Raw genomic sequence first — 25988 nt, 5'->3', positions numbered from 1 at the left:
AAAACCCCTGGTGCATGGATTGCAAAATTTTTTGTATCAAAATAAATTTATGCATTGGCATCCCTAATGGGCACCAGTTGAGTCATGGCTGTTCCACATCTGATCCAGCTTCCTGTTAATGCATCTGTGATAGCAGTAGAAGATGAGTCAAGTAGTTGGGCCCCTGCACTCATGTGACAGACCCTGATGAAGCTCCTGTCTCCTGGCTTCAGCCTGGCCCAGCCCCAGCTGTTGCAGCCATTTGGGGACTAAACCAGCTGATGGAAGACCTCTCTCTGTGTCTGTAACTCTGCCTTTCAAATAAATAAAATAAATCCTTAAATAAACTTATCTTTTAATACCATTTTTCATAAACTTTTTTTAAGTACCATTGTAAGTTAGGCATTGAGCTAAAATTCATTAAAAGCATTTTTGTTTAATCTTCTCATGAGGGAAATACCATTACTGTTTTACATTTGAGAAGATGAGAGAGAGAGAAGTTAAAACACTGAACTGAGAATTCAAATGTAGGCATACTTTTTTTGAAGACCAGATTTGAAACTACTACATTATATAGCACTTGACCTTATGCTGAGGTCTCCCGTGGAGTGTTTAGCTCTCTGATAAACTCCAGTGTTTCCTAATTTCTGTTTAAGGGGAAAGAAAGAACTCTGGGCTCACCAATCTGCTTAATCATTCAAGGGAAACAGAGCAAATGACAGCAATCGGTTGAGGAAAAGAAAACTACATAGAACTCATTTCTTGAAATTAATTTTCACTTTGTCTGTCTTTCCAGATGTTTTCATGACCCAGTTCTCTGCCCTGCAAACAGCTCGGTCTGTTCGAACAAGACGGTTGGCAGCTGCAGAAGAAAACATTGAAGTGGCTCGGGCAGCCCGCCTGGCCCAGATCTTCAAAGAGATCTGTGATGGTATCATCTCTTATAAAGGTGACCATATCCACTCCAAATTCATTCTTGCTTTTTTTTTTTTTTTTTTTTTATTTATTTATTTGAAAGTCAGAATTACACAGAGGGAGAAGGGAAGGCAGAGAGAGAGAGAGAGAGGTCTTCTATCCACTGGTTCACTCTCCCAAATGGCTGCAACGGTCAGAGCTAGGCCAATCCAGAGCCAGGAGCCAGGAGCTTCTTCCTGGTCTTCCACACGGATGCAGGGGCCCAAGGACTTGGACCATCTTCTACTGCAGAGAACTGAGTCAGAAGTGGAGCAGCCGAGACACGAACTGGCACCCCTATGGGATGCCAGCCCTGCAGGTGGTGGCTTTACCTGCTATGCTACAGAGCAGGGCCCCCCCCTTTTTTTAAAGATTTATTTTATATACTTGAAAGGCAGAGTTATAGAGGCAAGGAGGAGACACAGAGATCTTCATCCACTGGTTCACTCCTCAAAAGGCTGCAATAGCCAGGACTGGGCCAGGTGGAAGTTAGGAGCCTGGAACCCCAGCTGAGTCTCCCATGTGGGTAGTTAGAGAGATCTTCTAACTGCTGGTTCACTTCCCAGTCACAATGGCTAGGGCTGGGCTGGACTGAAGTCAGGAGCCAGCAGTTTCTTCCACGATTCCCATATGGGTAGCAGGGGCCCGATCACTGGCACTGTCTTCTGCTGCTTTCCCTGGTGTCCATACAAGTTGCTGGCGTCACAGGCAGCCGCTTAACCTGCTGTACCACAATGACAGCCCATCTTCTTACCTTCATCTGAGACATTTAAGACCAAGAATAAGTGACCTCGCAGGGTTAGGGAGTGTAGAATTATAGGACAAATTATAGTCTTTAAGGATGACTGTTCTTACATGTTAGTTTTTGTGTTTATGATAATTTTATCATAGTGATTTAAATGTATTTTGAAATCTTGCTTTTAAGCTGTAGGGTAGCTAGTCCTGTCTGCATCTGTTGGATACAGGTCTCTGGCTTGGATATAATTTCCCCGAATGAGTAATTAGCAACTTAAGAAAAAAAAACTATAACTATATTTTATCAGTGGGTGCTAGCCAATTTTTTATTTTCAGATGTGTATCTTTGAGAATCTAACTAAAGCTAAATGTATATTTTCCCAAGAAAAATGTACATACAAAATTTCCTATATGTTGTAGAGTTCAAAAGCCTTAAAAACATCTACATAGGGACAGCATTGTGATGTAGTAGGTAAAGCTGCTGCCTATGAAACTGGCATTCCAAACAAGCTGCCAGTTCAAGTTCCAGCTGCTTCACTCCCAATCCAGCTCCTGGCTAATGTGCCTTGGAAAGCAGCAGAAGACGGCTCAAGTGCTTGGGCCCCTGCACCCATATGGGAATCGTGGAAGAAACTGCTGGCTGCTGACTTCAGTCCAGCCCAGCCCTAGCCATTGTGACTGGGAAGTGAACCAGCAGTTAGAAGATTCTCTGTCTCTCCTCCTCTCTGTAACTGTCTTTCAAATAAATAAATAAATCTAAATCTTAAATAATTAAGTTTAATGATTTAAATTCCCTTTAAAAAATTTACCTCAAGGGGAAAATGGGGAAAGGGCTTTAGTGCAGTGGGACATGTGGGACACCTGCATTTTTAGTACCAGGGATGGCTCAAGTGCTTGAGTCCCTGCTATCCACATGGGAGACCTGAATTGTGTTTCTGGTTCCCAGCTAAATGCCCTCAGTGCCTCAGCCATTGTGGCCATTTAAGGAGTGAGCCTGCTTATAGGAGCACTCTGTCACCTGTCTCTTACTCCTTTGTCTCTGCCTGTCAGATAAGTAAATAAAGGATATAAACTTTCAAGAAAATTAACATTTACTGTAAAAGTTTTTATGTAAACACCTTTACCCTACTCCTTTCCTCTTCTAAGACACATGTTTGGGATGTATAATGGGGATAGTAGTGGGAAAAGAGAGATTATAATTTTGATAGTTTTGTATTCTCAGTGACTTTCTCTGACACTGAGATTTGGGAATGTTTAAAGTGAGTTTTGGGGCCAGCATTGTAGTGCAGCCGGTTAAGCCACCACCTGCAACGCCAGCATCCAATATGAGCATCAGTTTAGTCTCGGCTGCTTCTCTTCAGATCCATTTCCTTGCTAGTGTACCTGGGAAAGCAACAGAAAGTAGCCCAAGTACTTGGACCCCTTGTTAGCTATATGGGAGACCCATATGGAGTTCCAGGCTCCTGGCTTTAGCCTGGCCCAACGCCAGCCATTGTACCCATTTGTGGAGTAAACCAGCAAATGGAAGATATGACTCTCTGTCTCTTCCTCTCTCTGTAACTCTGCCTTTCAAATAAATACATGAATCTTTAAAGAATTTAAATAAAATAGGAGGTTTTGGAGCAGGCATTGTGGCACAGCAAGTTAAGTTGCCACTTGGGATTTGGGATGCCTGCATCCCTTATTCAAGTATCTGGTTGAAGTGTCAGCTACTCTGTGTTTCCAAGCCGGGTTCCTGCTAATGCATACCCTGGAAAGTAGCAGATGATGGCTCAAGTACTTAGGTCCTGGCCACCCACATGGGAGACCCAAATAGCATCTGGCCCAGCCCTAGCTATTGGCAAACATTTGAGAAATGAACTAGCAAATGCAAGAGCTGTATGTATGTCTATTTCTTTCTGCCTTTCAAATAAGTAAATAAACATTAAAAAATAAAATGGGAGATTTTGACAAATATTTGATTTATTTTTAAGATTTATTTGAAAAGCAGTGACACAGAAAGAGAGAATCTTCCACCCACTGGTTCATTCCCTAAATGACTATAGCAACTAGTCCAGGCTGAAGCCAGGAGCCAGGAACTCTATCTAGGTGTCCTATATAGGTGGCAGGAACTCTAGAACTTGAGCCATAATCTGCTGCTTCTCAGGCACACTAGCAGGGAGCTGGATTGGAAGCAGAATAGCCAGGACTCAAAGCAGCACTCTGTTACAGGATGAAAGCCCTTACTGTACTGTACCACAGCACCCGCCACTGAAGCTTTCTGTTGGTAGTTTGGCCATCACCTTTGGCTTCTCTCTCGTACTTTCCTTAAATTCTTAGGAATTTGATTATTTTTCTTTTCTTTGACTACAATATATATTATAGTGTTTTTTTGCAGTCTTTTTAGCTTAAAAATATACAGAAGAATGCAGGGACCAAACTGCCATAAGGCATAATATATTTTTGGTTTTTTATAAATATTTTTATTCATTTATTTATTTGAGTGGTAGAGTTACAGATGGAAAGAAAGGTCTTCCATCCACTGGTTTACTCCCCAAATGGCCACAGTGGCCAGAGCTGTGCCAATCCAAAGACAGGAGATTCTTTTTTATCTATTTGAAAGGCAGAGTTACAGAGAGGCAGAGCAGAGAAAGAGAGGTCTTCCATCAGCTGGTTCACTCCCCAAATGGCCGCAACAGCTGGAGATGCGTGGATCAGGAGCCAGGAGCTTTTTCCAGGTCCCCCAAACAGGGTTCCAAGGACTTGGGCCATTTTCTCCTGTCCTCCCAGGCCATAGCAGAGAGCTGGATCAGAAGTGGAGCAGCCAGGACTCGAACTGGCACCCACATGGCATGCCAGCACTGCAGGTGGCAGCTTTACCCGCTATGCCACAGCTCCGGCCCCACCAGGGGCTTCTTCCAGGTCTCCCATGTTGAGTGCAGGGGCCTAAGCACTTGAACCATCTTCCACTGCTTTCCCAGGTCATATCCAGAGGAGTAGCCAGGACACAATCTGGCGCCTATTTGTGATGCTGATTCCAAAGGCAGAGGCTTAACCACAATGCCAGCCCTTAAAAAAGACTATTTATTGATTTGAAAGGTAGAGTTACAGAGAGACAGAGCAATCTTCCATCCACTGGTTTACTCCCCAATTGGCCACATGGCCAGGGCTGTGCCAGGCTGAAGCCAGGAGCCAGGAGCTTCTTCCTAATCTCCCACATGGGTGCAGGGGCCCAGGGATTTGGGCCATCTCCTGGTTGCTTTCCCAGGCACATTAGCAGGTAGCTGGATCAGAAGTGGAGCAGCTAGGACTCCAATCAGTGCTCATATGGGATGCTATCATTGCAGATGGCAGCTTAATCCGCTATGCCACAGTACCAGCCTCAAGTTGTTTTTATGATACAGAATACTTACTATAGGAAAGTGAATTCCAGAAAATATAGCACTCAAGTATTCATTATCTGGAATTCTAATTAATTCACACCAGTAGCATAATATTAATTATGTATGATTAACAAGAACTAGAAAACCTTTTTTTAAGATTTATTTTTTTAGGCCGGTGCCGTGGCTCAACAGGCTAATCCTCCGCCTTGCGGCGCCGGCACACCGGGTTCTAGTCCCGGTTGGGGCACCGATCCTGTCCCGGTTGCCCCTCTTCCAGGCCAGCTCTCTGCTGTGGCCAGGGAGTGCAGTGGAGGATGGCCCAAGTGCTTGGGTCCTGCACCCCATGGGAGACCAGGAGAAGCACCTGGCTCCTGCCATCGGATCAGCGCGGTGCGCCGGCCGCAGCGCGCTACCGCGGCAGCCATTGGAGGGTGAACCAACGGCAAAAGGAAGACCTTTCTCTCTGTCTCTCTCTCTCTCTCACTGTCCACTCTGCCTGTCAAAAAAAAAAAAAAAATTATTTTTTTATTTGGAAGACAGAATGACAGAGAATGAGATCTTTCTTCCATCTGTTGTTTCACTCCTCACATGCCTGCAGTAGCGTAGGCCTGGACAGGGCCAAAGCCAGGAGCCTGGGACTCCATCTGGGTCTCCCACATGTGTGGCAGGGACCCAAGTATTGGAACCATCATTTGCTGCCTTCTCAGGTGCGGTATGAGGAAGCCTGGTTGGAAGTGGTGATGTAGCCAGGACTTGAACCAACACTCCAGCTGGCACTATAGTAGGAGCTGTGGGTGAGCAGTGGCTTAATTACCTTGCTAGCCAGAACATCCATCCCTAGAAAACATTTTGTAGATGAGATGATCTTTTTGCTATAGTAAGATTTATTGAGGGGCCAACCCTGTGGTGTAGAGGGTAAAACTGCTGCTGCCTCTGATGCTGGCATTTCATATGGGCACCAGTTCAAGATCTGGCTGCTCCACTTCCAATTTTGCTCCCTCTTAATGGCCTGGAAAAGCAGCGTAAGATGGCCTAAGTCCCTGGGCCCCTGCACCCATGTAAGAGACCCAGAGGAAGCTCCTGGTTCCTGGCTTCAGCCTGGCCCAGCCCCAGTCATTGCAGCCATCTGGGGACTGAACCAGCGGATGGAAGACCTTTCTGTGTCTCTCCTTCTGTATCTGTAATCTGCCTTTCAAATAAGTAAATAAATCTTTTTTAAAAATAAAAATAAATGATTTATTGAGCAGGAATTTTCAAATAAGTAAATAAATCTTTTTAAAAAATAAAAATAAATGATTTATTGAGCAGGAATTTTCCCTGTATAGCCTGGCTGCCTGTCTTATTTTTCATAGAAAGTTTTGCTCATAACCCAAATGTTGTAGTTGTTGTATCTTTAATGTCCTGGGCAATCTTGAGCATATCCTGTGCTCCCAGCTTTTCCCCACAATTCTGGCAAAGTGGGTTTTTCACTTTGGCCTCAACAGAATTTGAGTTTTATTTTTAACTTTTTTTTTTTAAGATTTATTTATTTATTTATTTGAAAGGCAGAGTTGCAGAGAGGCAGAGAGAGCAGGCTTTACCTGCTATGCCACAGTGCCAGCCCCTATTTTTAACTTTTAATTTGGGGGGAATCTTGCTCTTTCAGTCAGTTGATGCTGCCTCCCATGCACATTAGTGTCTTTCTGCTAACCCTTGCATTCCTTTGTAGATTCTTCCCGACAAGCCCTGGCAGCTCCACTTTTGAACCTCCCCCCAAAGAAAAAGTAAGTTCACGTTTGCAGGAGTCATCGAGTTTTAGAGAAGTCCTGAGTGTACTGGGTTAATCCTCTGGCTTTGTGTTTCAGGAATGCTGATTATTATGAGAAGATCTCCGACCCTCTAGACCTCATCACCATAGAAAAGCAGATCCTTACTGGCTACTACAAAACAGTGGAAGCCTTCGATGCTGACATGCTCAAGGTCTTTCGGAATGCTGAGGTATTTTTCACTGACTTCAAACACAGATTTAAGAAGTTTGTTGTGAAGAGAACCATTCTAGAAGTTTAAGATTTTTGCCCTCCTACCAACTTTCCTATTTCTCGTTGAGAAAGACGGTTATTTCTATTGCATACCCTTGAGGTGTGTATTACAGTGTACTAAATACTGCAGAACCCTGAAAATGGAAGAGTGAAGATCATGCTACCTTTTCAAATAAATTTTTAAGTTCATTGAGAAAACTAAATATGATTTCTTTCTTTTGCTTTCTTCAGAAGTACTACGGGCGTAAATCCCCAATTGGGAGAGACGTTTGCCGCCTACGAAAGGCCTATTACAATGCCCGGCACGAGGCATCAGCCCAAATTGATGAGATTGTGGGAGAGACAGCAAGTGAAGCAGACAGCAGTGAGACCTCAGTCTCGGAGAAGGAGAATGGGCATGAGAAGGACGATGACGTGATCCGCTGTATCTGTGGCCTCTACAAGGATGAGGGCCTCATGATCCAGTGTGACAAGTGCATGGTGAGGGGCTGAGATGAGGCAGGAGCCTGGGTATGATGAGCTAGCGATCATATTCAAAGCAGCTTGACTTGACCAGCTTTCTCTGAAATGTAACTTAGTCTTGGTTTCTGTTGTCCCTCGCTGTTTGCTGTATTGTCTTTTGCTTTATCTCTCTCTTTCATTTACTCTTTCCATTCTTTTTCTACTTCACATTCCTTGTTTGTTTGCTTGTTTGTTTTTTAAGATTTATATATTTATTTGTTTGAAAAGTAGAGTTGCAGAGAGAGAGAGAGAGAGAGAAATCTTCCATCCGCTGATTCACTCCCCAGATGGCTGCAACTGCCAGAGCTAGGCTGATCCAAAGCCAGGAGCTTCTTCTGGGTCTTCTATATGGGTGCAGGGGCCCAGGGACCCAGGCCATCTTCTACTGCTTTCCCAGGCCATAGCAGACAGCTGGAACAGAAGTGGGGCAGCCAAGACTCGAACCGGCGCCCACATGGGATTCCAGCACTGCAGGCAGCAGCTTTACCTGCTACACCACAGCACCGGCCCTACCTCCCATTCTTTCTGCCCGTTTTCTATTGTACCCTTCTCACATAATCTGTATCGTGGAAATTGATAGTATTTAGGATAGTGTTTTCCCTTGAAAAACATTAGCAATAGTACTCACTGTATTACATGATTACATACAGAGAGTAATTAATAAACACACACAGAGTTTCTTAGGAAGAAGTCAAGGCCTGAACTTGAGCCCTAGAGTCCTCATTTAATACATGTGAACTCACAACCTTATGTGTAAAGTGGGCCTATGAATCACACTTAGGATTGTTGAGAGAATAGAATTAAATAAGAATAAGTGAAAACAAGTAATTATAAGGTCATTCACAGTAGCCATATCATTCGTGCATTTTACTTAGCAAGTTTATAGAGTTTGGTATTCTGTTAATTTGTCTTCATCACCTGCCCTTTTTTGGCCCACATATATATTACGAATCAATTAACATTATTTTATTTAGACATAATTAGCTTTTTTCCTCTTATTTGGCCATTTATCTCTGATTCTAAAATAGTTCCTATTTTACTTTATCCTATCCTATTAATACATTTTTTATTCTTAGCCTCCAGGACTTCTCCCAATAATTCTAAATCCCCCTCACCTTCCTCAACTGCACCATCTTCTCTAGGTGTGGCAGCACTGTGACTGTATGGGCGTGAACTCCGACGTGGAACATTACCTTTGTGAGCAGTGTGACCCAAGGCCAGTGGACAGGGTAAGCTGCCTTCTCCCATAGCACGTGCTAGCCTGCCTGCCTGCCCTGCTGCTTCCGGGCAGCGTTTCCTCGGATACGTTAGCCACCCTTCTTAAACTGCACAGTGAGGAGGATGATCTGCCCTTCCTTTTCTCAGGACTGGGCAAAGGAAAACAAAGTATTCAGAAGTCTGTGGAAGGAATAGTACCATATAAAACAAGAGGGGTTTTTGATGGTTTTTTGTTTGTTTTTAAGATTTATTTATTTGAAAGGAAGAGTTGCAGAGTGAAGAGGGGAAACAGAGGAAGATCTTCCTGGGGCTGGTCTTGTGGTGCAGCAGTGTAAGCTGCTGCTGACATGCCAGCATCCAGTATAGTCCAATCTGAGTCATGGCTGCTCCACTTTGAGTCCAGCTCTCCACTCGTGTACCTGGAAAAGCAGCAGAAGAGAGCCCCATGTATTTGGGCCCTGCCACCTATGTGGGAGACCTGAATGGAGTTTCAGGCTCCTGGCTTTGGCCTGGCCCAACCTTAGCCACTGTGATCATTTAGAGAGAGATCCAGCAGATGGAAGATCTCTTTCCTTCTCTCTCTATAACTGTCTTTCAAATAAATAAATTTTTAAAAAATCTTTTTTTAAAAAATACCAAAAAAAATTTCCATCTGCTGATTCACTCCCCAAATGGCTGCAATGGCAGGGGCTGGGCCTGGCTAAAGCCAGGAGCCCAGAACTCCATCTGGATCTCCCACGTGGATGGCAGGGACCCAAATATTTGGGCTATCTTCCTTTGTTTTCAAGGCACATTTGCAGGGAGCTGGATCAGAAGCCAAGCAGCTGGGACTCAAACCAGTATATGAGATGCTGGCATTGCAGGCAGCAGTTTAACCTACTATGCCACAGCACTTGTCCCAAAACTAAGGTTTTTATAAATGGTATCAACTCTCTCTAAAAGGAGCAGACTCTAAAGTCCAGGACTTGGTACTCTTAAGTCTCATTTATGTTGAGCATTGTTTCAGTGAAAAGAACACTGGCCTCAGAGTCAGCAAATGTTAGTCCTAGGCCCAATTTTTTTTCTTTTATAGATTTATTTATTTTATTTGAAAGGCAGAGTTAGAGAGATGGAGAGACAAATCTTTCATCTGCTGGTTCACTCCTCAAATGGCCACAAAGGCCAGAGCTGGGCCGGTCTGAAGCTGGGTGCCAGGAACCTCTTACTTGTCTCCCATGTGGGTGCAGGGGCCCAAGCTCTTGGACCATCTTCCACTGCTTTTCCCAGGTTCATTACCAAGGAGCTGTATCAGAAGTGGAGGAGCCGGGACTCAAACTGGCACCCATATGGGATTCTGGCATTGCAGGCAATGGTTTAACCCACTTTGCCACAGTGCTGGTCCCCCAGGCCAACTTTACAGCAGAGAAGATGAGTGATTTGCCAGAGTTATTTTTTTGGTAAAGATCTATTTATTTATTTGAAAGTCAGAGTTACACAGAGGGAGGAGAGGCAGAGAGAGGGAGAGAGAGAGAGGTCTTCCATCCGCTGGTTCACTCCCCAATTGACCATAGTGGCTGGAGCTGCACCGTTCTGAAGCCAGGAGCCTTCTCCAGGTCTTCCCACAGGGTTGCAGGGGCCCAAGGACTTGGACCATCTTCCACTGCTTTCCCAGGCCATAGCAGAGAGCTGGATTGGAAGTGGAACAGCCGGGACTTGAATCAGCACCCATATGGGATGCCGGCACTGCAGGCGGTGGCTTTTCCCGTTATGCCACAGGGCCAGTCCCGCCAAAGTTATTAAGTGAATTCCTGTTATGGCTCTGCCACATGTGATCTTAGGCTAGTCATCTGTATAAAAGAGGAGAGTGAGACAGCATTTCTTAACAACAGTGCTATTGTCATTTTTAGGAAGATAGTTATTTGTCATGAAGAATGCATTTTGTAATGTCTGGTGCCCCTGGACGCTCTACCAAGTAGCATCCCCCAATCATTGTAATAATCAAAGCCCCTTCCTACATATTCAGGTGCCTCTTAGATGGCACGGAACAACCACATGATTAGTGCTTCATAAAGTACTGCGGTACTCTGTCAATTTTCAAGGTTTTTATTATTATTATTATTATTATTATTATTATTATTATTAGGCAGAGTTAGAGAGAGAGACAGAGAGAAAGGTCTTCCTTCCATCCTTCACCCTCCAAATGGCTGCTACGGCCACTGCACTGTGCCGATCCAAAGCCAGGAGCCAGGTGCTTTTCCTGGTCTCCCACTCGGGTGCAGGCGCCCAAGCACCTGGGCCATCCTCTACTGCCTTCTCAGGCCACAGCAGAGAGCTGGACTGGAAGAGGAGCAACTGGAACTAGAACCTGGCACCCATATGGGATGCCGGCACCATAGACAGAGGACTAACCAAGTGAGCCACAGCGCCGGCAACTTTTTCAAGTTTAACAACTCTAGTTGCTTTCATCTTTTTCATATATGTGGTATATTGAAATGGCTAATAGTAAGTCTTGAGTGGTTGAGAATTCTAGATTTTAGTTCTTTTCCTCTCTTGCATGGAGATAAGTAGGCTGAATGTAGTCATTCCAGTTCTCATCCACTGGCTTTCTCCACTTACCAGGAGGTGCCCATGATCCCTCGGCCTCACTATGCTCAACCAGGCTGTGTCTACTTCATCTGTTTGCTCCGAGATGACTTGCTGCTTCGCCAAGGTGTGTATACAGGCACTGACCCAACTTGTCAAAACTGACCTTTCTAAATAGTAAGAAATACCTTTTGTTTTGCAAAATAGCCATTGTCTCCTTATGGCCTTTAATAGCAATAGGTTTGTTGGGATTTTTGTTGTTGTTATTGTTTAATTTTTATTTATTTATTTGAGAGGCAAGAGTTAAAGACAGAGGAAGAAATAGAGATAGATCTTCCTTCCACTGGTTCACTCCCCAAATGGCCGCAATGGCTGAAGCTGGGCCGATCCAAAGCTAGGAGCCAAGAACTTCTTCTGGGTCTCCCACGTGGGTGTGGGGGACCAAGCACTTGGGCTTTTCTCCACTGTTTTCCCAGGCCAGTAGCAGAGAGCTGGATCAGAAGTGGACTCCAAATGGCACCCATATGGTATGCTGGCATTGCAGGTGGAGGCCTAACCTACTACACCACAGCACCAGTCCCAGCAATAAGTTTATAAATCCTTTAGTCCCTGTGCTTATGTGTATCATCTCTCCACCAAATAATGCTACTTTGGAGAGGTTTATAAAGCTAGTATTAAGACTGAGAAAGACATACAGGAAACCCAAGAGATAGAAGATCTCCCTCATGTCTTTCTCATAATCTAGAATTGAAATGCTCACCAGTAGACTGTTGGTTTTAGCCTTTTGTGTTTATCCTTAGATTATAAGTTCTTTCTGTGAAGACTCTGAGTCAGGTGAATGGATGCAGCCAGAATTCATGCAGGGATAATTTTAATTTTCTCCTGTGGTGCTTTCCTAGGTGACTGTGTGTATCTGATGAGAGATAGTCGGCGCACCCCAGATGGCCACCCAGTTCGTCAGTCCTATAGGCTGTTATCTCACATTAACCGAGATAAACTTGACATCTTCCGCATTGAGAAGCTTTGGAAGAATGAAAAGTATGTGCTGAGATCCTATTTGTTCCAGCTATGCCCTACCAGAAGAGCTGAATATTCACTAGGATCTTATTAACAACTGAACCTCTCCTGTCTTACTTTTCCTTTTTATTTTTTTTTTTTTTAAGAGACGAGCGATTTGCCTTTGGTCACCATTATTTCCGTCCCCATGAAACCCACCATTCTCCATCCCGTCGGTTCTACCACAATGAACTGTTTCGTGTGCCACTTTATGAGATCATTCCCTTGGAGGCCGTTGTGGGGACCTGCTGTGTGTTGGACCTTTATACATATTGTAAAGGTAAGTGATCTGGGACAGCTGAGAGCTGACCTCAGTGTCTCTTGTTCATTCATATACAATCGCCTACCCTGTTCCTGTTGTCTCTATGTAATGAAAGATTCTCCCAGGCTAGCTATGAAATTTCAGAAGTTATAATACCTTGTTTTCCTTCTTTTATCTAGTACTTAATAAATGATAACTCCCATTGTAGAAAATTTGTTTCCAATACTGTGTACTAATTTCAAATCCCAGCTCTACCACATGGTACCTATGTGTTCTTCGGCAAATTCTTAAGTATCAGTTTTTCTACTGAAAATTAAGATTAGTATTTAAAGATGTTTATAATGATTAAATATAATAACCTATAAAAACACTTGGTTTATTGTCCTCATTTAAAGCTTAATACAGGAGCCAGTGTTTCGGTACAGCTGGTTATCCTGACATCTGCAACACTGGCATCCCATGTGAGCACTGGTTCAAGTAACAGCTGCTCCACTTCTGATCCAGCTCCTTGCTAATGTGCCTGGGAAAGCAGCAGAAGGTGGCCCAAGTACCTGGGCCTCTGCACCCATGTGGGAGACCCAAATGGAGTTCAGGCTCCTGGATTTGGCCTGGCCCAGCACCAGTTGTTAACAGCCATTGGCGGTGGGGGAAGGTGTTGAACCAACAGATGGAAATATCTGTCTGTCCCTCTCTCTAATTCTTGCCTTCCAGATAAATAAATCAATCTTGAAAAAAAAATTTTTAAAAATAAATCCTGATATATATATTCACTGTCTTTTTTAGCAAAGTTCAGCCACCTAGCTCTTTATCTCCATATCATAGCAAAGTAGTCTAAAAGGGTATATATATAAAATCTGTTTTTCCAATCAAAATAGTCACTCAAAAATCCCTGCAGTACTAGTTTCTAGTTTCTTTCCATCCTATAACACAGTGTTCTCTGCTCATATTCCCTTTCCGCTCTTTGGATACTAGTGTCTGGAAACTCTTCCTTTCCTTTTAGAACCACCAGATTCTTGGTTGTTCATCCTCTGCAGATGGCTGCAGTGTTTCTCTCTTAGTGGTCTAGCTACTTCCCCAGCGGTATGTGGTAGTTGCTGGGCAGCCTGAGAGTGGAGGGGTGGGGAAAAGATTCTTTAACAGTGTTTGGATTCCTAGGGAGACCCAAAGGAGTGAAGGAGCAAGATGTCTACATCTGTGATTATCGGCTTGACAAGTCAGCACACCTTTTCTACAAGATCCACCGGAACCGCTATCCTGTCTGCACCAAACCGTATGCCTTTGATCACTTCCCCAAGAAGCTTACTCCCAAAAGAGATTTCTCAGTAAGTCTCCCTTTTTCCTTAACAGTACAAGTCATGACAGTCTGTTCCCAACATGGACTTTACAGTCAAGTGGCTCTCTCCTTCATCCTGTTTCCAGTTTCTCTGAGTTGTTTGAACAGCCTAAATAGCATCTTCTCACACATGTCTTAGGAAATCGCTCATACTGTGATCAGGTTTTCCTTTCTTCATTCATTCACTGCTGTTAATTTTTGCTGTTGAGCCCAACATCTCTAAGTTTTTGTGTTGTTTTGCGTACTTGTGATTTTAAGAAGCAAGTAGAAAGAATGAAAAGCTCCTGGGAAAATCTGTGGTAAAAATAACTTAGTGATTTTTATTTTTATGCCTGGATTAAAAAAAATAAGAACAAATTTTTATTATCTCACTATACAATAAATAAGCATAGTTAGTGACTTTATTTTCAGCCTCTTTCCCATGTATTTTTTCTTTCAAATTGTTGAGAATAGGGCTGGCGCGGTGGCACAGTAGGATAATTCTCTGCCTGTGGCGCCAGCATCCCATATGAGCACCGGTTCTAGTCCTGGCTGCTCCTCTTCCAGTACAGATCTCTGCTATGGCCTGGGAAAGCAGTAGAAGATGGCCCAAGAGTTTGGGCCCCTGCACCCACATGGGAGACCTGGAAGAAGCTCCTGGCTCCTGGCTTCGGATCTGTGCAGCTCCGACCGTTGTGGCCACTGGGAAGTGAACCAGCAGAGGGAAGACCTTTCTCTCTGTCTCTCCCTCTCACTGTCTGTAACTCTACCTCTCAAATAAATAAATAAAATCTTTAGGAAAAAAATTGCTGAGAACATACGAGTTATTTTGTAGTGTTCTTCTTTCCGGAAAGACAGTTATAAATGAAGTTGGCATTTGGCGCATCAGATGAGAAGCTATAGGGACATTTGCACCTTATATCAGAGTGTCTGGGTTTGAATCCCAGCCTGTCTTCCCTTTCCAGTTTCCTGCTAATGCACACCCCGGGAGGCAGGAGAGGGGGAGCCAATTATGGATCCCTGCCACCATGTGAGAGACCCAGATTGAGTTCCAGACTCCTGACTTTGGCTTGGTCCAGCCCTGGCTATTGCAGGCATTTGAGAAATGAATCAGCAAATGGAAGATATCTTTTTATCTACCTTTCTCTCTCTCTCTCTTTCTATCTCTCCCTCTCTCTTTCAACCTTTAAAATAAAAGTAAATAAATAAGTTTTAAAAAATAAAGATTTTAGCTGGCGCCGCGGCTCAACAGGCTAATCCTCTGCCTTGCGGCGCCGGCACACTGGGTTCTAGTCCCGGTCAGGGCACCGGATTCTGTCCCGGTTGCCCCTCTTCCAGGCCAGCTCTCTGCTGTGGCCAGGGTGTGCAGTGGAGGATGGCCCAAGTGCTTGGGCCCTGCACCCCATGGGAGACCAGGATAAGCACCTGGCTCCTGCCATCAGATCAGCGCGGTGCGCCAGCCGCGGTGGCCATTGGAGGGTGAACCAACGGCAAAAGGAAGACCTTTCTCTCTGTCTCTCTCTCTCACTGTCCACTCTGCCTATCAAAAAAAAAAAATAGAATTTTTTTATCTGTTGGCTATAAAGGAATCCCAGTTGAATTCCTTATCCCTGAGTCTCTCTTAATGGGCCTGTTCAAAATTCATAGCTGTTGTGAAATAATCTAACAAGGGTCCAACTGTGGCTCAGTAAATTAAGCTGCCACTTATGATGCCAGCATCCCATATTGGAATTCCAATTCCAGTCGCAGCTGCTCTGCTTCTGATCCAGCTTCCTGCTGGCATACCTGGGAAACAGAAGATGGTCCAAGTACTTGGGGCCCTGATGCCCACATGGGAGACATGGATGGAGTTCCTGGCTCTGGCCTGGCCCTATCTCAGCTGTTGCGGCCATTTGGAGAGTGAACCAGCACATGGAAGATAACCCCTCTCTCCTTCCCTCCCTTGTCACTTTGCTTTTCAAATAAATAAATCCTTTTAAAAAGAGAGAGGGGCTGGCTCTGTGGCATAGCGGGTTAAAGCCACTGCCTGCAGCACCGGCATCCCATTTGATTCCCAGCTGTTCCGCTTCCAATCCAGCTCTCTGCTATGGCCTGGGAAAGCAGTAGAAGATGGCCCAACTCCTTTGGGCTCCTGGCTTCAGATCAGCTCAGCTCTGGCCATTGCAGTCATTTGGGGAGTGAACCAGTAGAATGGAAGACCTCTCTCTCTGGCTCTACCTCTCTCTGTTAACTCCTGTCTTTGAAATAAATAAATCTTAAAAAGAGTGAGAGAGAGAGAGAGAAATAATCTATTTCTAACAAGAAAGCAAACCTGTAGGTTGCTATTTTTCTGTTTTTGTTTGCATTTTTCCAGTCTTTTCTCTACCCACCATCAAGTCTCTTCCTCTCATCTAGACTTCTTTGTTCTTGCTTGCTCAATCAACAGTTCACTGATTACCAGCCATAACTATTTAAAAAGTGGAATGGGGCAGAAAAAAATTATGACTTTGTCCCTTCTGTTATTTTAGGATTAAAAATGCTAAAAACCATTACGGCCTACAGATTGACAGAAGTAGTGAACTTCTGTCTTATGATAAAGTTACCCAACTTCTAAGTGCTTTAGCCCTGCTTCCCTTGTCCTGAGTGCTCCTAGACCAGATAATGTTTTGCTAGCTTCCACAATATGCTTACCTCTCCTTTTTCTTTGCAGCCTCATTATGTCCCAGACAACTACAAGAGGAACGGAGGTCGGTGAGTCCCATGGAGATTTGAAGATCCTAAGGGATTGACTTGGATGGAGCAAGAGAACAAGCAACTACCCATTCGGCTCCATCTCTAGGATTGGCTATTCTCTGCAGAATATCCCAGTGTACTGTCAACACTGATATGGAAAAACTAGATTTCAATGGATGTGGTCCCCAACGGGGTCTTAGTTTGGGCAGGGGAGGGATTTGTAGAGTAAAGGTAGAGGAGGAGGAGGCTTGGAATAGAACTGCAGACAAACTCAGAAAAGTCTCTTGTAGACATCTGTAATCTTTCCCATCACCTCAAGGTGTATCAGTTCTTGGTGCCTCTGTTACAAAACAAATATATGAGGCAGGCTTTTAACCTCGCTGTTGAAGTGCCAGCACCCATATCAGAGTATCTGGGTTCAGTGCTTGGCTCTTGCTCCTCATTCTAGCTTCTTGCTGATGCAGACCTTGGGAGACCTAAATTGAATTCCCAGCTCATGGCTTCAGCCTAACTGTGGACATTGAGGGTGCAAACAAGAAGATGGGTGCTTCCTCTCTGTCTTCCTGCCTCTCAAACAAATAAATAAAGAAATAAAAGCTTTTTAAAAGAAAGAAGAGCAGGGCCAGCACTGTGGCATAGCAGGTAGAGCCACTGCCTATTGCCGTCATCCCATACGGGTACCAGTTTGAGTCCTGGCTGCTCTGCTTCTGATCCAACTCCCTGCCAACGTGCCTGGGAAAGCAGTGGAGGATGGCCCAAGTGCTCAGGCCCCTGCTACCCATGTGGGAGACCCAGAAGAGGCTCTTGCTTCCTAGCTTTGGACCAGCCCAGCTCCCGCCGTTGTAGCCATTTGGGGAGTAAACCAGCACGTGGGAAGATCTCTCTCTCTCTCTCTGCCTCTCCCTCTCTCTGTCTGTATCTCTGCCTTTCAGATAAACAAATTAATCTTTAAAAAAAAAAAAAAAAAAAAAAGAAGAAGAGCAGGCATTTGGCCTAGCAGTTAAGATCTCCACTGGGACGTGCACATCCTAATCAGAGTGCCTGGCCTTGAGTCCCAGGTCTGCTCCCAATCCCAGCTTCCTGCTGACTTGCACACTGGGAGGCTGTAGGTGATGGCTCGAGTGCTTGTATCCCTGCCACCCACATGGGAGACTTGGCTAGAGTTCTCTGGCTTCTGCCTGGCCCATCCAGGCATTTGGAGCACGTGGGAATATGTGCACACACTCACTTGCGCTAGCTTGCTCTCGCTCTGTCTCTCTGCCTTGCAAATAAGTAAAGCAAATAAATAAAAATCAAAAAGAAACAGGTAGCCAGGAGTACAGTTCTGACTGAATAGTTTGGGTTTACTATTTTTGCTTATTTCATTCTTGAGAGAGGCATTCCTAGAGAAAGAACACAGGTACCTTTTTTTCAGTTGTCTCTTCATTGAATGAAGGCGTATTAACTGCTTTACCCACTTCGGTAGCTTACAATAAAGGAGAAATATGAGATGAACAGTGCGAAAGGGATTTAAGAAGAGTAAAGCCCTAGTTGCATGCTTATTATTGTAGCTGGACTGCAGGGTTTGCCATACTCCCCTGTATTCATGAAGCAGCCAGAATCAGCTAAGCAGTTTTATCTGCCCGGCTGCGTGTTGTGGATTTCTGTCTCGTGTGCTTCAGATTCCTGAGGGAAAGAAGAAAGGTTTGGGGTGGATATTTGGCACAGCAGTTAAACTGCCACTCGAGGTACCTGCATCCCACATCAGAGTGCCTGGGTTCAAGTCCCGGCTCCATTGCCAGTCCCAGCTTCCTGCTAGTGCACACCCTGGGAGGCAGCAGCAGATGATTCAAGTGCTTGGGTCCTCGCCACTCACATGGGAGATCCAGATGGAGTTCCCCGCCTTGGCCTGCCCCAGCCCTGGCTGTTGCAGCCGTTTGGAAGATGAACCAGTGGACGGGGAGATCTTTCTATGTTGGTTTCTGTCTCTCACTATGCCTTTCATATAAATTAACACAGGTTTAAATTTACCAATAGAAATTAAACTTCAGAGAAAGGCAGCAAATTGTTGAAATAATAAAGAGCAAGAGTTCCAAGTTTCTAGTTTCCTCTTTTTTTTTTTTTTTTTGACAGGCAGAGTAGACAGTGAGAGAGAGAGACAGAGAGAAAGGTCTTCCTTCCGTTGGCTGGTGCACCGCGCTGATCCGAAGCCAGGAGCTAGGTGCTTCCTCCTGGTCTCCCGTGCGGGTGCAGGGCCCAAGCACTTGGGCCATCCTCCACTGCCTTCCCAGGCCATAGCAGAGAGCTGGCCTGGAAGAGGGGCAACCGGGACTAGAATCTGGTGTGCCAGCGCCGCAAGGCAGAGGATTAGCCTGTTAAGCCACGGCGCCGGCCTAGTTTCCTCTTTTTTTTTAAGATTTATTTATTTGAAAGAACTCATTATACAGAAACTTAAAAGGGGGTGGGGTAGGGTAGGAACTCAGAACTGCTTTACTTACAGCAACATTTGGTAAGCCAATCTAAAGTTTTCCATTCTGTTCTCTCTATAATAAATTATAATTAATATTAAAAAAAAAGATTTTCCATCCCCTGGTTCACCCCCAAGATGGTCGCAATGGCCAGGGTTGGGCCAGGCTGAAGCCAGGAGCCAGGAACTTCTTCCAGGTCTCCCACATGGATGGCAGGGACCCAGATGCTTGGGCCATCTTCTGCTGCTCTTCCCAGGCCATTAGCAGGGAGCTGGATTGGAAGTGGAGCAGCTGGGACATGAACTGATGCCCATATGGGTTGCCAGTGTTGCAGGTGGCATCTTTACCTGCTATACCAGAATGCCAGCTCCATTTATTTATTTATACTTTTTAAAGATTATTTATTTATTTACTTGAGAGTTACAGAAGTGGGGGAATGAGAGAGAGAGAGATGGAGTTCCAAGTTTCTTACCTTACAACTAGACCTCAGGATTTCATGCTACCCTGAAACCTCTTACCCTCCATTCCCCTTCCCTCCCCCTCCCATGTGCCTTCTCAGCCTCGCCCTACATCTCCATCTCCTTCTGGCAGGTCATCCTGGAAGTCTGAGCGCTCAAAGCCGCCGCTTAAAGACCTGGGCCAGGAGGATGATGCTCTGCCCTTGATTGAAGAAGTTCTAGCCAGTCAGGAGCAAGCGGCCAATGAGATGCACAGCATGGAGGAACCAGAACAGGAGGGAGCAGCAGCCCAAGTTAGTGAAGGTGAAAAAAACACAGAGGAAAGTAGTCAAGAGCCCCAGCCAGCCTGTACCCCTGAGGAACGACGGCATAACCAGCGGGAGCGGCTCAACCAGATCCTGCTTAATCTGCTTGAAAAAATCCCTGGGAAAAATGGTAAGAAGAATCAGGCTCATATCTGGGGTTCAAAATAAAATAAGAGGAGGCCAGTGCCACAGCTCAACAGGCTAATCCTCCGCCATGCGGCGCCGGCACACCAGATTCTAGTCCCAGTCGGGGCGCCGGATTCTGTCCCGGTTGCCCCTCTTCCAGGCCAGCACTCTGCTGTGGCCCGGGAGTGCAGTGGAGGATGGCCCAAGTGCTTGGGCCCTGCACCCCATGGGAGACCAGGAGAAGCACCTGGCTCCTGGCTTTGGATCAGCGTGGTGCGCCAGCCACGGCGGCCATTGGAGGGTGAACCAATGGCAAAGGAAGACCTTTCTCTCTGTCTCTCTCTCTCACTGTTCACTCTGCCTGTCAAATAAAATAAAATAAAATAAAATTAGAGGGTTAAGCGTTTGGCATACCCGTTAAGCCACTGCTTGGGGCTCCTGCACCCCGTAGCAGAGCCTGGGTTCGATGCCTGGCTCTCCTTCCAATTCCAGCTTCCTGCAGATGCACAGCATGGAAAGGAGCAGGTGATGGCTGAGTACTTGGCTCCCTGGCACTTATGTGGAAGACCTGGATTAAGCTGTATGCTCCTGGTTTCAGCTTGGCCAAGCCCTAGCTGTTGCAGGCTAGATAGATTTCTTTCTGTCTCTGTTTATCTTTCTCTCTGCCTTTCAAATATTTTCTTAGAAATTAAAAAATATATATATGTAAAATACTTGGTTAATAATTGGAGAGGAAGAGGAGAATACCTTTTTTAAAAGATTTTATTTATTTGAAAGGCAGAGTTAGAGGGAAGGAGAGAAAGAGAGAGAAATCTTCATCCCCAGATCACTCCCCAAATGCTGCAACAATGGTGGCTGTGCTGAAGCCAGGAGGCCAGAACTCCCATCTGGGTCTCCCATGTGGGTAACAGGCTCCCAAGCATGTGGACCATCCTCTACTGCTTTCCCAGGCGCATTAGCAGGGAACTAGATTGGAAGTGCAGCAGCTGGGACTTGATCTTCCAGCTGCTGGGATGCCCATGTCGCAGGTGGCAACTTAACCTGCTGTGCCCATTGCCAGCCCCAAGAACAACTTCTAATTAGTTGGTCTGGCATGGAAGTATCCTAAGGTTATGGGGTAGTTCCACTGCCTGCCTTTAGGTTCTCGTTGGGAGTAAAGCTTTGGGCACTGAGGGGATCTCCTTTTCTATTTTCTGAGAACCGCCTCTCTTCCTCTGACAGAGGAGGGCCCGAACTGCTGATAGGCCAGAGAAGGAGTCACACTTCTGTGCCATCCTTAGCGCTCAGACCTGGAGTAAGGAGTGGGAGAGTGGCATTTCATGAGCCTCCTTGGTTCTGTTTCAGCCATTGATGTGACCTACTTGCTGGAGGAAGGATCGGGCAGAAAGCTGCGAAGGCGTACCTTGTTTATCCCAGAAAACAGCTTTCGGAAGTGATCCTCAAAGGATGAGAGCCTCAAAGCGTCTGAGATCCAGTGGAGCTGAGCAGTCCTGCCTCCTGCTCTGAGTGTAGTAGACAGGGGTGGGAAGGGTCCGTCCAGGCAAAGGGAATGGGGCCGTGTTGTCAACATTAGGTACTTAATAAACCTTGGAGCTGGTGGAGAGGAAGAGAAGGGGTCTGCACAAGACAGTTCAGTTTAATTTTCCTCTCCATTGCTTCACCCTAAAGGTTACTAATGTAGAAAGGAGGGAGGACCACACTGGCGCCAACCAAACCCTGTTGGCACTGCCTCCTCCGCAGCTTAGGTTCCTCTGGGTCATCCTGTGATCCCACAGCCACTGCTGAGAAGCTGCTTCTAGCCCAGGTGTAACTCAGAATCCAAAGGGATAGAGCCGGGATCCCAGCCCTACCCCATCTGTTCTCTGTTGGCTCCAAGAGCTACCCCGGAGACCTAAAATGGAAGCAGAAGCTGGGGCCTCTTCCCAGATCCCTAGTAGGAAGGTTCTCTCTCCTGTCTTGCCCAGCCAGGTCAAAGGAAAACGTGAGTTGATGGCTCAAAGCACTTGTAACTGCTGCCCCTTTCCCTACCTCTACTCCTCAAAATGGAATCATGGGATAGGGAAGGCCCCCATGGGGTCAGAAGGGTAGTACACCTTGTAATTATTTGTATTTGTTTTACCCTTCATAACCTGCCGAACACATTTTTTTCTAATGAGAAAGCCAGGCCCCCGCCAACACATGTGCTGTTTTTGATGCGCTGTGGTTCTGTGTGTCTGCTGTGCTGTGCAATCAGAAACTAATCATTTCACAATGAAATCATTTTAACCCCACACAACAAAAACTCTAAACCCCCCAACAAGTCACTACATAACCTGTTCAGCAGTATTCACCTCTCAGAGTATTTGTTGTGCGTGTAGATTATCAACTGAAAACACTACTCGTTTTCTTAATTGTACAGTTTCAATGTTCATCTCTTAAAGAGACAGTGTTCTCTCTTCACCCGTAGTCCCATCTTCCCTCCATCCTCCTGAATGACTTTATCATCGGGAGGTATATCCAGGGTGTCTCCTTCCTTCCCATTGTCCTGACCAGACGTTACTAGACTATACTGTCTCTTTAAAAATGAAATTTAAAAAGCTTTGCTTTGTTGTCTTTTCAGACATACATATGCATATATGTTTTAGATGTTCTTATAAAAGAAAGATGGTTTTTAAATGTGCCAAGTTGTGTGTGTATATATATATATATGTGTGTGTGTATATATATATATATATATATATATATCTCTGCTGCGTGATTGGTAAGCAATACAATAGTTAACATGTCCCCATTACTTTTTTCTAATACTGGACCAATGCTGTCCTAACTGTACATTTTCCCTTACGATGACGACGCTCTGACTTGTTTAGGTAGAAAACATTCACCACCTTCCATTCCATTGAATCTTTTTTTCTTTTTCTCCTTTCTATGTCATTCTTGAGGGAAAAAAAAAAAAAAAAAGAGGCAGGGGATGCCATAGATCCCCATGAGCAGAGAAAAAGCAAAAGAAATATTTTATTAAAGAAAAAAGAGAATTAAGAAAATAGTTTGGAGTATTTTCTTACTGTAGAGAAGCACTGTACATTACTAAGAGACCTGGGTATAAGATACTCATGTGTGGAGCTGCAGAAATTGCATGTCCAAGCCCGTTTGAGTGATTTTTGTTTTTCATTGCAGGGAGTGGGTGGGAGGGAGGTGGGACTAGGGGCACTTTGGGGGTCTCCTTTTAGTCAAAAACAAGAAAATGACAAGAAAGAGATTAAAATTCAATGTTTCCTTTAATAGTGTTAAACACTAAAATTTTAAAAAAGATGAAAATAAAAAAAACTTTGTAAAATGCGAGAACAGAAGCAAAAGACACTACGCTCTGTCATTTTATCTTTCTTTTGTTGAAAGACTAAAAACTGAAATGTTTTTTAGACAATCAAATGTTAGGTAAGTGCAAAAACTTGTTTTTTCTTACTGGTGTAGAAATTAATGCCTTTTTTTATTTTTCGGTTATTTTATAATAACGAAATAAAAAGAACCCCCAGCTGCCAGGCGGGTTTTGGTGTTTGAAATGCGGGGCAAAGCACTACATCACTGCAAATAGATACCGAGTTAGTCTGCATGTCTGTAGGCTGTGTGATTGCGGAAAATATAAATGCTGCTAATATATTTCCTTTTTACAAAAGCATATCTAAATAGATGATTGTTTTGATGTTAATCTTTGTAAATTATGTATTACCAATTTTAACATTGGATGTAATTGCATAAAAAGCTTGCATCTCAATCCTTGAAAGTCTAGTATTAAATGGAGAAAACTTTTCCTAACTGCGGAGTGGTGAGCTTGCTCTTTTTTCCTCCATTGATCTTCCACCCTCTTTCCTGGGGGAGCTTTCTGAAACCACATGATCAGCATCCGGGCCCCACAGGAAACACCCAGTGCTGGTGACTACTGGATAAAGCCACTTCTTCGGTAACAGCAACCTAACCAACCCAACGCAGCCTAACCAGTTAGCACAATTCCCCACACCAAATATCCAGCTTTTTCTCGAATTTGCAGTGCCGTTCTACGCCTCCACACTCATCCCTCATCTCCTTAGCAATCTCTGAGACTGGCCATACCTTCAGGCCACGTATTTTAGGCTGTTACGTGTCAGAAATCCGTGTGTTCATTCATTAATCCTCACAACAGCCCTTTCAGGTAGGTCCCCAAATTCAGTTTTATAGATGAGGAAACTGAATCCAACAGAGTGGCTAAGTAACTTGCCCAAGATCACATAGCTGGTCAGTCAGCCCTTGCGCCCCTCTGAGGCCAGTAACCATTCTGAGAAATGAAGACAGAAGCTCGGAGGTAACCAACTTGCTAACCCTCACGTGATTACTGGTGTTGGAACAGGCGCTCCAGGGCCTGCGCTCAGATGTATCCGAAGTTGTCAAAACGACTTAATCACCACAGGAGATGAGCCACTCGCGCCCTAACGGGAAGAACAGACTGTCCCAGACCATGGGCTGGACAGGCCTCAGAACCAGCAAGGCAGCTGATGCGAGCGTGCGCTCTCTGCTCCTGTTACCTCAGCAGCCTCTCACCACTGTAAACAGAGAAGTTAATGTGATGTTTTAACTTTTGGTATCTACTGTAGCTGTCAGATTCTGGATAATATAATAATATTCCAAAAGTGAACGCTATGTACATTATTACTTGTACATAATTACTTGTAAGTATGTACATTATTATTTCACTTTCTTCAGGGAGGTCTCCCTGTTCCTGCTCTGTTGCCAGTGCACAAACCTGCGAGCCACGTCCTGTGATTGGATGTCACATCAGGTCAGAGCTCCCTGACCCCACAGTGTCCTCTAGGACTTCCCAGTCACTAGAATCAGCTGCTCTAAAAGCAAGCCCATGGGGACAGGAGCGGGCAGGTTGAGTTACGGGAAGTAAAAGCTGTATTCTTAGTGTTCTGAAACTTTAGGAATCATGGGGCCTCCAAAATTACTCCGTAGACCTCACGCTGAGAAATCCTGGTCCTCGTGTCAATTAGAGCGGTCTCCCCCATCCACTGTCACATAACCTGAGACACTGTATGCAGTCCTTTATGGTCGTTATTTGCAAATGCTTTATAAATTGGAGATCTCGGGCTCCTCTAAGTCATTCCCGGCTTGAGAAATGTCTCCCTAGAAAACACCGGAAATGCAAACTGAGCTCTCAGATCGGGAGACTATGGGGCCGGCACTGTGACACAGAGAACTAAGCCTCCACTTTCGACCCCAGCATCCCATGGCTAAGTGCTGGCAGCTGCCCCGCTTCCAGGCCAGCTTCCGGTTACTGCGCCTGAGAAGGCAGCGGAGACGGCCACGCACTGGGACCCTGCCTGCCACCTGGATGTCGCATCCATTCAAGGAGTGAACCAGCAGATGGAAGGATGATGGATCTCTCTCACGAATGTTTTTAAAAATAAAATTGGAAGGGCAGCTAAACACAAAAAGCAAAATTAACGCAGGGAACAGCTGAATAACATGAATTGGCCAGCGATGAGGCGGATTTCAGTCTTAGAAAATGACGGAAGTAGAACGAGGCCTTGCTCCTGAGTGCTACATTTTTTTTTTATTTTTTTATTTTTTTATTTTTTTGACAGAGTGGACAAAGAAAGGTCTTCCTTTGCCGTTGGATCACCCTCCAATGGCCGCCACGGCCAGCGCACCGCACTGATCCGAAGCCAGGAGCCAGGTGCTTCTGGTCTCCCATGGGGTGCAGGGCCCAAGCACTTGGGCCATCCTCCACTGCCTTCCCGGGCCACAGCAGAGAGCTGGCTTGGAAGAGGGGCAACCGGGACAGAATCCGGCGCCCCGACTAGGACTAGAACCCGGTGTGCCAGTGCCGCAAGGCGGAGGATTAGCCTAGTGACCACGGAGCTGGCTGAGCCTTGGCTCTTAAGATTTCTCCAAGTATGTCCTCAAGTCCCCTCCCCTGTCATCAGCCCATTGTCTCCAACCAAGTTCCCTAAAATAAAAGGGAACTT

The 25988-nt window shown here is 45.2% G+C and overlaps 1 protein-coding gene across 7 annotated transcripts in view; it reads left to right on the top strand.

Annotated features, from left to right (window-relative positions):
• Positions 1 to 24173, top strand: part of ASH1L (ASH1 like histone lysine methyltransferase) — a 236081-nt gene extending 211908 nt beyond the window's left edge. For 4 of the 7 annotated variants that reach the window (XM_062192440.1, XM_062192439.1, XM_062192438.1 and 1 more), the window contains 12 exons: positions 776 to 928; positions 6739 to 6793; positions 6875 to 7007; positions 7280 to 7528; positions 8692 to 8778; positions 11366 to 11456; positions 12229 to 12367; positions 12493 to 12665; positions 13803 to 13969; positions 16649 to 16689; positions 19710 to 20011; positions 21352 to 24171. In XM_062192440.1, the coding sequence (XP_062048424.1) occupies positions 776 to 928; positions 6739 to 6793; positions 6875 to 7007; positions 7280 to 7528; positions 8692 to 8778; positions 11366 to 11456; positions 12229 to 12367; positions 12493 to 12665; positions 13803 to 13969; positions 16649 to 16689; positions 19710 to 20011; positions 21352 to 21443 (1682 nt within the window). In that variant the 3' untranslated portion in view covers positions 21444 to 24171. Of the gene's footprint in view, positions 1 to 775; positions 929 to 6738; positions 6794 to 6874; positions 7008 to 7279; positions 7529 to 8691; positions 8779 to 11365; positions 11457 to 12228; positions 12368 to 12492; positions 12666 to 13802; positions 13970 to 16648; positions 16690 to 19709; positions 20012 to 21351 lie in introns of all 7 variants that reach the window. The other 3 variants (XM_062192443.1, XM_062192444.1, XM_062192445.1) reach the window with 2 other exon arrangements.
• The last annotated feature ends 1815 nt before the right edge of the window (positions 24174 to 25988 follow it).

The sequence above is a fragment of the Lepus europaeus genome, chromosome 5 (assembly GCF_033115175.1).
Source record: "Lepus europaeus isolate LE1 chromosome 5, mLepTim1.pri, whole genome shotgun sequence".
NCBI lineage: Eukaryota > Metazoa > Chordata > Mammalia > Lagomorpha > Leporidae > Lepus > Lepus europaeus.
Note: the sequence above shows the minus strand (reverse complement) of the source record. Positions and strands in the feature narration are given on the sequence as shown.